We start from the raw sequence: 13,696 nt of genomic DNA on the forward strand, positions 1-13,696 counted from the left end.
GTTCAGGACAGTCCCTATTCCATTCCACTTTTGCATCACATAGACTATTGCGCTATGCGTTAAGGCACTCTCCACTAAAGCGGAACCAAATTCAAATCCAAGAGCCGTTGAGAAATCTAAACATGCAAACTCCATGGATTTGCATGCATGTCAGATGTTTGTTTAATACTTTTTTTTGTCTTCCCCGTTTGAAAGCTGCTGTCCTGCTGACTCTCCCACCCTTTCAGGGTGTTTTTGGTGACCGTTGGACCCTGGCTGGTTCAAACTTGGCAGAGAGGGGTTGCAAAGGGAGATGCAGCTTCTATATAGCTTTTGTACTTCTATAGTTTTTTTTTTTTGGTAGGTATATAAAGGTGTCCTGAGAAATGTGCACGCTGCTGTAGCTGTGCTTTGAAGTCCATGTGGATTCTAACAACCACCATTTGAAAACTTATTAGAAAGAACAGATGGCTCAGGGATTTAAAAAAAAAAAAAAATCAGGAAATACATATATTTTTTTTTTATCACGTTAAGAAATGCAAAGCATTGATGTTTAAGAAGTGTGTTGAATATTGGGCTGCAATAACCCAGGTTACAGGTAGAAAACGGAGCAGGTGGTAAATAGGGGTCTTTGAAAGGGATCTTCATTAAAAGTATCTCACCAGTGTTTTACAAAACACAATGCAGTATGCTGCATTGCAAAAAGCGTGACACACGAGTCTAGCGAGGTTATGCTAAGATTATACAATGCCCTCTCTAGACCCCAGTGGTCACCTCGCTACAAAATAAAGACAGCATTGCACTGGAGGAGGTGCGGAGCGGGGCAGCGCGGCTGATCCCAGCTCTTAACGTCAGGATGAGGACAGGTTAAAATAATTCTCTTCAGCCTAGCAGAAAGAAGAAAAAGAAACATGCACAGAATGCATGCTGCCCGTCTGTCTCTAGATCACCCGTCCATGCCCGATATTTGTCTCATACTTACGAGAGACTTTATCAGACGTCAGTCATCGACCACACTGATGAAGGCCTGAGCCAACTTCTGGACAACAGAAGGAAGCAACAACCAAAAGATCATTTCAAGGGAGGTTTTCTATACAATCAGAGGTTTATAAACAAGCAAAAGCTCTTTTGTTTTGTTTTGTTTTTAGCACAGGGTACCACACCTTAATCCGAATTCAGCGTTCTTTAATTCTGAAAAAAGATTTTTATCGTTGCTGTTGGTCTCCCAACCCTGTTCCTGATAACGATTCTCAGATGCAAGCGTGCAGATACCCTGTGTAAATAGACTATAGCTGATCCCATCTAGTCTAGAGGAGGCCTATTGGATATTTTAAAAGGACAGTCTTGTCTGTGTAATTCAGATAGGTTTAATGCATCACTTAGCTGTCTGGAACAGATTATGCAAATGGCGTTTGTATTAAAAAGAAAAAAAAACGTGGTTTAAATCGCTTCGCTGTTCAAAAATGTTCTCACACTTGCCAAACCAACTCAACGGCACGGATTTTTTTTTAAATTATCTTTAATAAAAAAAAAAGGAACTATTGGTATACACGAATTAAGGACGTGAAGAAACGTCACCTAAATATATTGTACATGCTTTCTGTTTTGTTTCATTCCTTAGACATTCTGTGCTGGGGGAGCAGAGAAACAGAAAGAGAAAGGGAGGCTCTTATACTCTCTGATCAGCCTCCCTCTGCTCTGTGCTGGGGGAGCAGAGAAAGAGAAAGGGAGGCTCTTATACTCTCTGAACAGCCTCCCTCTGCTCTGTGCTGGGGGAGCAGAGAAAGAGAAAGGGAGGCTCTTATACTCTCTGAACAGCCCCCCTCTGCTCTGTGCTGGTGGAGCAGAGAAAGAGAAAGGGAGGCTCTTATACTCTCTGAACAGCCCCCCTCTGCTCTGTGCTGATGGAGCAGGAGAAAGAGAAAGGGAGGCTCTTATACTCTCTGAACAACCTCCCTCTGCTCTGTGCTGGTGGAGCAGAGAAAGAAAAAGGGAAGGCTCTTATACTCTCTGAACAGCCTCCCTCTTCTCAGAGCCAACAAAGCTGAAATTTCTTTAATAAGTGTTACGTTGCTATAATGCTTATTAGAAAACAGATGGAATTGACTTTTATCGCACAGCAACAACTAAAACAAGGTCTGGGAAGGAAAGAGGGAGGCAGGAGATACCCGAATTTGTGGGATTTTGATAGATGGGGCTTGTGAACAGGAAGCTGTGCTGATTAGCTTCTGAAACAAACTGCCGTTTTCAATTGCCAGGCAGAGGGAGGCTGTTCAGAGAGTATAAGAGCCTCCCTTTCTCTTTCTCTGCTCCACCAGCACAGAGCAGAGGGAGGCTGATCAGAGAATATAAGAGCCTCCCTTTCACTTTCTCAACTCCACCAGCACAGAGCAGAGGGAGGCTGTTTAAGAGAGTATAAGAGCCTCCCTTTCCCTTTCTCTGCTCCACCAGCACAGAACAGAGGGAGGCTGTTTAGAGAGTATATGAGAGTATATGAGCCCCGGGACCAGGGTTGGGAACCAGCAGACACAGGGGGTCCCCGGGACCAGGGTTTGAGAACTGCTGGTTTAAAGTATGGAGCTCACTTCACAAAACTGATGCAAAATAGAACAGATCAGTGTGCAAGTGTTCCTACATAGAATACAATTCACATGGGGAAAAAAATATGAATGGGGCTTAGAGCCAGGTTATGCAAATACAGTTAAAAGTGAAACAGCATCCGTGATAAATATTTAGGGAGAAAACCCATCCTATAGAACTCCATGCAGATTATACAGACAGACTAACAAGAAAACCATCCTATAGAACTCCCTGCAGATTATACAGACAGACTAACGAGAAACCCATCCTATAGAACTCTCTGCAGATTATACAGACAGACTAACGAGTAACCCATCCTATAGAACTCCCTGCAGATTATACAGACAGACTAACGACTATTCAAAATAAACGTTCTTTATTTGTTTTTTTTGTTTGTTTTTTACATGTACCCAAATATTGAAACAGCCACAGAGCAGCTGACACATTATACCACCCACAGACAGCTCTGACGATGACACAGTCAGCAGTCCACAATGAACTGCATAATCCTGACTCAAAACAACCCCAAACTCCTAACATTCTAGTCTGCCCCCCCCCCCCCAAAAAAAGCAGAAAGTGCCAGGCACGCAGTGGTTGAAAGAGAGACCACCGGGCCGGTTATGGTTCTGACCGAAGCACCCGGGTCTGAACCAAGTCACCCAGGCTGCTCCCTTGACCCATTGAGCCACTAAGCTCTGCTGTAGCCCTTACTAATCTAGGGCCGGGGCGTTCACAATGCTTGCAGAAAGACAGGGACAGTGGCCAGCAACAGTTCCCAAGCCTGGCTGATTTTTATCAGTGTCTGACTGGTACGGTGAACTCTGTCCGCTAGCTGACTGATTTAAACCAAGGGTAGGAATGTGTGCGTCTGTCTGTCTGTCTGTCTGTCTGTCTGCTGTTAGGTTATTTAATTGTAGAACAGGTGTGGCCAGTCACGGTCCTGGAGGGAGAGTCCGCTCCTGGTCTTTGTTCCAACCCTGATTTCGATCGTATTGAACTGATTTAAGCCTCCATCCAGACAATGAAGTATTTCATTAGATCATTGGGTCTGTTAAACCTCGTGGAGTGGATTGACCGTCCAGGACTGGGATTGATTGAACAGCCCTGGCGCTGAGAACACGCAACTTACAAAACTACAGCCATAAAAAAAAAAAAAAAAACCTCACTCTTTCAATGGCTCTTGGTCTGTTCATTATTTCGTTGGACGTGTTAATCTGTTTTCCATGTTACACAATGGCAGATGGAATTCCGCTCCAATCGGACCCACCCTTCTCTGGCTCTGTCAGCGCGCAGCTCTTTGATTCCTGTCAGGAATATCCAGGGCGCTTGCCAGGTTTTCCAGTCCGCAAGATTTCACTTTTTAAGAATTGTAACTCAGATGTCACTTTGGAATTTTCACCCTGCTCCCCTGTGCTGTATCCTGAACCCCTGTGCTGTACCCTGCTCCCCTGTGCTGTACCCTCCTCCCCTGTGCTGTACCCTGCTCCCCTGTGCTGCACCCTGCTCCCCTGTGCTGTACCCTGCTCCCCTGTGCTGCACCCTGCTCCCCTGTGCTGTACCCTGCTCCCCTGTGCTGTACCCTGCTCCCCTGTGTGTGTGTGTGTGTGTGTGTGTGTGTGTGTGTGTGTGTGTGTGTGTGTGTGTGTGTGTGTGTGTGTGTGTGTGTGTGTGTGCGCGCGCGGTAAAAGTTGTTCAATATTAGTGTCAAATACTTTTTTTAAAAATGATGCACCTTTAATAATACGTCAGTATACTCTAGAATGAATCTACAGGTCGTTTTATTAAGTCAATATTAAGGTTAGGTGTGGATTTACTTAATTGCCTGTTTTTTTTTGTTTTATTTTTATTAATTGCATTCAGATTCGTTAGTTGATCTGCATTAACTATTGGATAAACAACAGTTGCAAAATAAAAAGGCAAAACACACTTCGGACTGCGGCATTGGAAATGAGGGTGGATCTGCGTGACTGGAATCGAGGGACAGCGTGGAGCAGCTGCGGTTTAACTCGGTGGCAACTGCGTGACCAACAGCCGAGTCCACCTGCCGTGAGCCTGTGTGACCGTCGAACCCGCCGCACTCCACCGACTCACCCAAACGCCAGAATATCACGGGAGTCACAGTGTTACCGAGTCACTGCGCAATGTGCCGGCTTTACTGAAAGAAATTACAATTAAAAGGAAGAAAAAAAAACACTTTGCAAAAACCGTACGCAGCGCCCCCTACCGTTATTAAAGAGGCGCGTTTGTTGCGTAAAGCTTTATTTTTTTTTTTTTTTTTTTAAGGCAGATTTTTGTTGGTAAAGTGTTATTTGGTTAGTGACGTCACAATTTTGACCCAGGCTCGCTGAAGGCAAGGGCTGCGTCGGCTTTTTTTGGAAAGCAGTCAAATAACCGTGCGTTGCTGCATGCAATAATGTTTCAAGGGCACGACCATACAGAGACCCCCCAAGCACACTGACATGGAAATACAGCCTCCAGCCTTATGCAAGTGTAACAGCTCGTTTTTATTTAAAAGCTGTAGGTCCGGCTCACACCGCGCTGAACCACGGCAGTTCCCAGAACAGGCCGGCCCCCTTTTTTTTTTCTTTTTTTGGTTTGGCAGCGCTGACAGCGAGTTGAGTCGTGTCGCTCGCCGCTGCTCAACTCGCCAGCTAGTTCACAGCGAGAGCCGAGGAGCGCACAGCGCAGCTGTCACAAGGGTCTGCTCGACTCCGCTCGCTTGCTTCTGCAAAACGCGTTAAAGGTAAGTCGCTCCCGACATTCAAACGCGTTCCCAAAAGCAGCTTTCTACAAATCCTTCCGCACGCTGTGGACAATAACCACCGTGTCTCTGTTATCATTCGTGGAAGTCATATTTTAAAATAGTTTAACCACTTTGGTTTTAAAACAATAAGAGATACGGAGATAGTCAAGGAAGCTGGAGACAGATTAAGTCGATACTAATCGTGCATTGGTGAGAGCTGTAAGGTAGGTTGTACATTTTTATATATATAAACAAAACTAATTAAAAGTGCACACAAACATAAACGCTAAAGTGTTTAGGACGATTCGGACAGGAGTCCAGGGACTTGCTATATATAGAATTTAGAACAGAATTTAGAACCCATTTATATCCTGTGGGTTACTGCATTCCTGCACGCGTGCATGCGTTTCATAAAAGGGTTTCAAATCGGACTCATCTATGCCCTATATTTGTTGCTGTAATGCACACGAGAATGGCTTTGGGTCAGCTGCATCCTCGTATAGGGCGCTTCTGTGATCTGTTGCGCCGCATGCAAACGGCTTGCTTCTTCACATGCATTTGTGGAAAATGGAAATTGCACATCAGAGAGGACTGGACAGAATGAGCTCCGAGGCGTTCGACTGTAGTGCGTGCTTTCTTTTCTAAGCGCATTGGTGAAGCCCGCATGCAGTGCAACTAGGTAAAAATGTTTGATCTGGAAACTTTTTTGCATTTTTGAAAGGCTGGGGGGTGGGCGGTGGTGGGGGGAATCACATCTCTGTAATTTAATGTAAAGATTAATTAAAAGGATGTGAAAAGGTGAAAGACCATTACACTAGAATACAATAAGGCGGCTTCGTGTTTCTTTCTTGTAACTTTCCAAGTAGGTGTGACAGCATCGTTTGGCGTGAAAAGTTAATTATGCTAATAATAATAATAATAATAATAATAATATAATAATAATATAATAATAATAATAATAATAATTAATATACAATTAAAATCATAATTTCTCCCGAATTGCATTTTTGTATGCTGTTCGCTTTTACGCAATATATCCAATCCGATGTCCACATTATAAATGGACAAAATAATAATACATTGGGCATTATTATTATTATATTATTATTATTATTATTTATTATTATTATTATTATTATTATTATTATTATATTATTAACAACAACAACAAAACAATAATAATAATAATAATAATAATAATAATAATAATAATAATCTTTCTTTTTCATTCATGTAAGGTATATTTTCAAATATTTAATCACGTTGTTTAAACGGTAAGAGATATAGAGGTGTTCAAGGAACTTGGAGACAAATTAGACTGATTGGAATGACAGTGGATCGTTAAGAGCTGTTGTATTGAATTGGAAAGTTATCAAATGCGTAACGGGCCTCGTTAGCGCTTGATCTTCAATACCTTCTATAATGTGACCCGAGGAGCTGGCTGCTAAATTCGGTACAAGGTGCCTTGTACATTTGCACAGCAGCACGATGTTTGTATATTTGTGTTCGTGTATTTATTGCAATGACAAGAACGCGTGTTTGAGTTAAATAGAGGTTTCAGTCATTCGTAGGTGCCTGTATTTTCTTTGGAATATTCAGACACCTCATGTGATCCCCGAACCATGTTGTGAGCGATTCCTTCGGGACCAGGCAGCGATGTTGAATCCGATCCCGCAGTCTGTGTTTATTGTGTAACTTCCTTCAAATGCACACGGCATGTTTTCGATTACTGTCGTGCCCACAGTATAGCGCGCAACGTGTATTAGAAGACCTTAATATTTATCATTTAGACGCTTTATAGAGCGATCTGCATGAAAACACCTCTGGGAGTCAGAGTCCACACTGGCAGCTCAGGGATACAGAAACACACTCGTGGGTGAAGATGTCAGAGCGCTTTGTGCTTGAATCAGGCGTCTTGCACAACTTCTGAATGTGCGCCAGCGTCTTACCGCGTGTGGCTCTGTGATCCTTCTCCACACTGTTTTAAATGAAGCGCACGTTAAAGCGATCGGTTCAGTCAGACAGTCGCTGGTTTGCCTGTTCCCAGATTTTCAGTTCCAGTGGTTTGAATTCAGACGCGCAGCAAACACAGAAAGGGGTGTTTGAATAGATTTGCCAGCGGCTGTATCTGCATCCGTACAGAGTTTCGCAATCACCTCTGCGTTAATGTTGAGTCAAGATCAGCCTTCACGCCGGGTCAGCTTCCCTGCACTTCGGCAGTGTTTGATCAAGCCGCACGACCTTTGCCCGAAGCCTTGGAAACACGTGATTTAACCTATGAAGTGACAAATTCATTTTTCTTTGCAAAAAAAAAAAAAAAAAAAAAAGGCACACTCTGTATTTCTGTAATTTGATACATTTCGACTTAACTTTTGCGCTTAACAAAATCAGAGTCAGTTGTCATAACAATATATTTAAAGAGAACATTTAAATTCCAAAAAATTACGAAATTGTAGCAAAATGGGGACAATGGTACTTCAATTCAGCGAGGCAAATGTGGGTATGCAAAATAATAATAATAATAATAATAATAATAATAATAATAATAATAATAATAATAATAATAATAGTTATAAAAGTATTATTATTATTATTATTATTATTATTATTATTATTATTATTATTATTATTATTATTATTATGGATTTTAGATCGTTCTAAGTGAATTGTCTACAATAAACTAAACTTAATGTAACAATAATAGGGGTTGTTTTATCAGTGCAAAAAACATCCAACCAATAAACACCAAAATTAACTTTGCAGTGAGTTAAGTTCAAAGAGGCATAGCTTAGATAGATACTGGAGAGAGAGAGAGAGAGAGAGAGAGAGAGAGAGAGAGAGAGAGAGAGAGAGAGAAGAGAGAGAGAGAAGAGAGGGAGAAGTCGCGTAATAATAATAATAATAATAATAATAATAATAATAATAATAATAATAATAAAGATAGATGGTTTATTGTAATGAAATACTAGTGACAGTAATAACGATACTGCTAATAATAATAATAATAATAATAATAATAATAATAATAATAATAATAATAATAATAATAATAGAAAGATAGCTTTCCCACACAGACAGAGGTTACAGGCTGTGGGAAGAGCACCGCCGCTCTAAACTCGCTGTCAACCGAGTTGCCTTCTATTCTGATGTATTGCAATACTGCACTGAACTTTATAGATCTATTCCAACGTGTCTCCTCTTTCCGCTGTATTTCCGTAGAGGGTTTCATTGTCTTGTAAACCTTATTAAACTTGGTAGAAGCATAGCATACAGTATAGGGAGTGTGGGGATATATAGAGGTGTATCTTCAGAGCACAAGAGGTTATTTAAACTGACTGTTAAAACCAACATTTTATCATTTGCAGCTATATTAGCCAGGTACTTTCAATAGCCTTCGTCTTGTATTGTCTTTTTGGAAAATATATCAATAGCGATATACAATATATACATTAAAAAAAATACACACACACACACACACACACACACACACACACACACACACACACACACACACACACACACACACATGTTAATAGGGTTAAAAGCATGTTCAGTAAAAGCCTAGAAGAGCGCAATACAGCAGCTGTGTGAATCTATCACAGTAAAGAGAAAACTCTTTTTAAAAGTACCAGTAAAATTGGTACAGCATCAAAACTCAATAAAGCGCGTTTAACCAGCGTTGGAATTAAATACAGACCTGAAGTAAAGGCTTGGCGGCCACACTTCTGTGGGTGTCCATTTCCGTTTGCCATCGAGCAGCAGGTTTAAAAGCCTATCTGATAAAAATAAGCATCGAGGCAACGCTGAGTGCAAAGTGTGCTTGCGGCAGAGAAAGGGGGGGTTCTTGGGGAAACCAAACATGCCAGTTCAGCCACGACCTTTGCAATCACCAGATCTCAGTCTAATACAAGCGGACTTATCTGAAATAAAAGCAAGCTGCGGTCCAGCCTTGCGTATCCAATCTGTCTGCGCTGAAGGACATGTGCAAGACAGAATGGGAACAGATTTAACCAACAAGACCTAACTTACTGGTTAAGAATGATCAGAAACGCGATCCAATACTTTTCTCATGAGCGAATCCTTTAAATCAGATTACATTTTTTTTTTTTTTTTTTTTTTTTTTTGCTTTTCGGATAAAGATTAATGACTAAAAATTGCTTATTTTTTTATTTGTGTTGTATTATTGTTATTTATTTGGCAGATGGCTTTATCCCAGGCGACTCACACAGGTGTCACAGGGCAGCACAGGGATACAATGCAAGCTTCATATTGAAACACAGTGTAGTTTACAGTCAGTACAAATAATAGGATACGAACTAGGATGCAACAAGTTATATCTACAATAACTGATTATTATGTGTTTAATTAGCAGACTCCTTTATCCCGGTTTACAGAGAGCAGGGTGTGTGAACCATGCGTCAGCTGCAGAGTCACTTACAGCCTCGTCTCACATGAGAGACGGAGCACAAGGAGGTTCAGTGACCGGGGACCTCCTGGTTACAAACCTGTTTCTTTAACCACGGACCACACAGCCTCGTATAGGAAAGTATACTAACGATGGAACTAACGATAGGCCTTATTTTTTTGTTTTTTTCAGGTTACTTGATAACGGATCTCGTTTATTGTAACACAAGCGCCTCCTAGTGGCCGGACCGGTGTAAGACAGCAGGAGCCCAGCTGTGAACACGCCGAGCAGAGCAAATCAACTCAGATGTTTTCCGGGTAAATCTCTCATGGATTCCAGCTGTCCTGGGAGAGGCTTGAACTCCGCTGCCAAATATTGAGCGCGAAACGTTTTCCCGAAAATGGGTTCAGGGAACGCCAGAGTGTCCCGGATCTTCAGGGAATACCAAAACAACGAGATCATCACCTTGCATTACAACTACACGGGGAAGCTGCAGACTAGCAGGTACCAAGCAGGACTCAAACCCGAGGCCGTCGTCTTCTTATTCATCTGCACCTTGATTGTGCTGGAGAACCTGGTGGTGCTGATAGCCATCTGGAAGAACAAGAAGTTCCATTCCCCCATGTACTACCTCCTGGGGAACCTGACCCTGTCAGATCTGCTCGCTGGGGTGGCCTACGCCATCAACATCGTCATGTCCGGCTCCAACACCCTGAAACTCACGCCTTTGCTGTGGTTCTTCCGCGAAGGAGGGGTCTTCATCACCCTCACAGCCTCGGTGGTGAGCCTCTTGGCCATTGCCATCGAGAGGCATGTCACCATGGTGAAGATGAAGCTCTACCACAAAGATAAGAAGGGCAGGATGTTCGCCCTGATCGCTGCCAGCTGGGTGCTGTCCATCGGCCTCGGGGTCCTTCCCATCGTCGGGTGGAACTGCTTGCAGGAGCTGGAGCGGTGCTCCACCATCCTGCCCCTGTACTCCAAAGACTACATCCTCTTCTGCATCAGCGTCTTCATCGCCGTCCTCCTGTCCATCCTGGTGCTCTACATCAAGATCTACAGGATCGTCAAGCTCAACAGCCAGCAGCTCGGCTCCCAGCGGAAAGGGGCGGTCAGGAAATCCCAGAAGCACATGGCCCTCCTCAGAACGCTCACCGTCGTGGTGGGCACCTTCATCGCCTGTTGGTTGCCCCTCTTCATCCTGTTCCTCCTGGACGTCGCCTGCCAAGCCCTGAGGTGCGGCATCCTCTACAAAGCAGACTACTTCTTGGGGTTGGCGATGCTGAACTCCCTGCTGAACCCGATCATCTACACCCTGACCAGCAAGGACATGAGGAAGGCCATCCTCAAGCTACTCTGTAAATGCATCCTGAACTCCAAGGACAGGAAAGTCAAGAGGTTCCTGGACTGGAGCACCAGCAAATCGGAGAAGTCTTCCCACCGGCTGGAAGGCATGGAGGTGACCGTGTCTTCTGGGAACGCCATGCCGTCTCCGATCAAACCCCTCTGTCCCAAGATCGTGAAGTCTTGAGCTGTGCCCATTCGGTAAAAGGCACGGGCTGTGAGCTACCGTGTCGAACCTCCCGTACTGATTCAGCGGTGGTGTGTTGGCACTGTTTTTTGTCGTGGCGCTGGCAGTGACGCTTTGTAAAACTGCAGAGACTGTGTTGGTCTTTATGAAGTTCACTGCAAGAGCCAGGCTGAAAACCAACACACGCCATGCTGGCCATCGCTGGGCTATTCAGGCAGTGCTGGGACGTTGCTTAGGGACGATGTGGGTCTCTCTGGGGCAACTTGGATACAAAACAAAGGAATATAAAGATGATCTTGCACTGAACCACCCTGCCTCACTGCTAACTGTTCCACGATCATTTGTGAGCTCGGACTGCCGTATAGAGTGTGTGTGTGTTTTAGGGGAGCCTGTACTTGTTCAATAACAGTTTGCTGTACATAGCGAGGTGTGCATGCTGTTTCAATCACAGGACTTCAAACTCAAATTAGCACCCAGTCCTTGGTTTCAAAATCCTCAATTAACTATATATTATTAATAATAGACTTCATTGAGGGGAGCAACAGCAGGGCTAGTGTGAGTTTCTAACCCTGCTCAAACTCCTGGCTCCTGATCATTGCAATATTAATAATAATAGACTTCATTGAGGGGAGCTCTGAACCCCAGGACTGGGTGCAGCAGCAGCAGCAGGGTTAGTGTGAGTTTCTAACCCTGCTCAAACTCCTGGCTCCTGATCATTGCAATATTAATAATAATAGACTTCATTGAGGGGAGCTCTGAACCCCAGGACTGGGTGCAGCAGCAGCAGCAGCAGGGCTAGTGTGAGTTTCTAACCCTGAAACGAAGCACATTTGAATTGCATTCGCTGGCACCAGTGAGCAGTGGAACAGCAGATCTAACATTTGAACTGCTTGGAGGGGAAACTCCCTTCAAAATGCCCCTTCAAGCTAGACTGTGAGCATTAAATTCACTGAAAGCACTTATTTTTGTTGTTGGCATGACCGTTTCCGGTGGTAAAGGCATGGCAAAGTGTGTCAAAGCAGAGTGAAGGAGGCGCAGTGAAGCACAGTGATATGCTAAGGTACTGCTGTTAGAGCCCTGGGGAACTATGTTATAGACTCACTGTACAGCAGGCTGAAATCTGCAAGGGCAAACCGATCTGAAATGATTATATATGTGTGTAAATAATCAGAAAATGTGTTGTCCTTTTAAAAATATTTTGCAAAACAAAATGTAATCTTGTTTTAATTTATATGTCGTTTTTTTCAGACCATGTGTGTTTTTTTTTTTAATAAAAACAATTTAAATCTGCGTTTATTAATTGTTTTTCACACAACAGGCTCTTGAATGGTAAATCTGCATTTTTATTAATAGTATGCTATTTGTATCTCTTGTCTTGTACGTACAAAAATACATTGAAGGGCATGCCTGTTTTGATGTCTGGCTGAGAACGATTTCTCATATCACTGGAACTGGAGTCATTATACTGCAGAGGGAGGGGAGGGCAGTCACTGGAACAGCACAGTGCTTTACTCCCCATTCCCCACACTGAGACCTGAATGAACCTGCGTGCAGAGGGAGGGGAGGGGATGGCTGGAACAGCACAGTGCTTTACTCCCCATTCCCCACACTGAGACCTGAATGAGCCTGTGTGCAGAGGGAGGGGAGGCGATGGCTGGAATAGCACAGTGCAGATGGAGAAAGGGGGCAATGAAAAGGCTTGGTTGCCATGCCCCTGGTGATCAGTGCCCCGCGAGTTCTGACAGGAAGCTTGCAGCATGCAATTGCGGGCTGGAATACCACACGCTGTTACCGGTAAGTATCAAGGCTTTACCACACAGCTCAGAATGGGGTAATCCCCTCGCGCTGCATACTGGCTTCAGTGGCATTCACAAGCTTGCACATCTGCATACACCAAGCCTGTGACTCGCTTCATCATTGTCAACGAGGGGACTAAGATTAGACCACTCACCACAGCTTCACGAGCAGCTTTTAGTGTTATTCCCAGGCACGCAACTGACAGCACAAGGTGTTTAACCTGTGCATTTTACCAGTCTTGTACATTTATAGGGTCATATTGTCAAAGCCTTTAGTCCAGTCTTCTGTTCTTTGAAAGAGGGGCTGCCGTTAGTTTTACAAAACTAAAACCAAAATACTATGCAAATAATCCTAGTTCTCTCCATCGCTATCAAGATGTTAGATAGATAGATAGATAGATAGATAGATAGATAGATAGATAGATAGATAGATAGATAGATAGATAGATACCTTTTTTACTTTTTGAAACTGGTGAGAAGGTTTGATCATATAAATCCTTTGCTAAATTTAAAGACAATTAGCTATTCAAGAAGACCAAGATATTTAGTAAGTGAGGGGTCTGGGTGAGAGAAAATCGACGATAAATATCCCACCCAGAGTCATTCGGCTTCAATGCTGGTGACATCATCATCATCATCATAACAACAACAACAACAACAAT

General features: G+C 43.3%; 1 protein-coding gene across 3 annotated transcripts; it reads left to right on the forward strand.

Annotated features, from left to right (window-relative positions):
• The first annotated feature begins 4,967 nt into the window (after nt 1-4,967).
• On the forward strand, nt 4,968-11,816 carry LOC121309162 (sphingosine 1-phosphate receptor 1-like). Of its 3 annotated transcripts, none has more exons than XM_041242074.1 (2): nt 4,968-5,302; nt 9,900-11,816. In XM_041242074.1, the coding sequence occupies exon 2, from the start codon at nt 10,108-10,110 to the stop codon at nt 11,236-11,238; it is 1,131 nt and encodes a 376-aa protein (XP_041098008.1). In that variant the 5' UTR covers nt 4,968-5,302; nt 9,900-10,107; the 3' UTR covers nt 11,239-11,816. The 3 variants fall into 3 exon arrangements, with proteins under 3 accessions (XP_041098008.1, XP_041098009.1, XP_041098010.1); XM_041242075.1 differs by lacking the exon at nt 4,968-5,302 and adding an exon at nt 5,342-5,526; XM_041242076.1 differs by lacking the exon at nt 4,968-5,302 and adding an exon at nt 5,890-5,981.
• Nucleotides 11,817-13,696: the final 1,880 nt, after the last annotated feature.

This window comes from Polyodon spathula, unplaced genomic scaffold (genome assembly GCF_017654505.1).
Source record: "Polyodon spathula isolate WHYD16114869_AA unplaced genomic scaffold, ASM1765450v1 scaffolds_906, whole genome shotgun sequence".
In the NCBI taxonomy this organism is placed as follows: Eukaryota; Metazoa; Chordata; class Actinopteri; order Acipenseriformes; family Polyodontidae; genus Polyodon; species Polyodon spathula.

Excerpts from the sequence above, each read along its gene's own strand:
- LOC121309162 (XM_041242074.1), top strand. The coding sequence starts at position 10,108 with ATGGGTTCAGGGAACGCCAGAGTGTCCCGGATCTTCAGGGAATACCAA.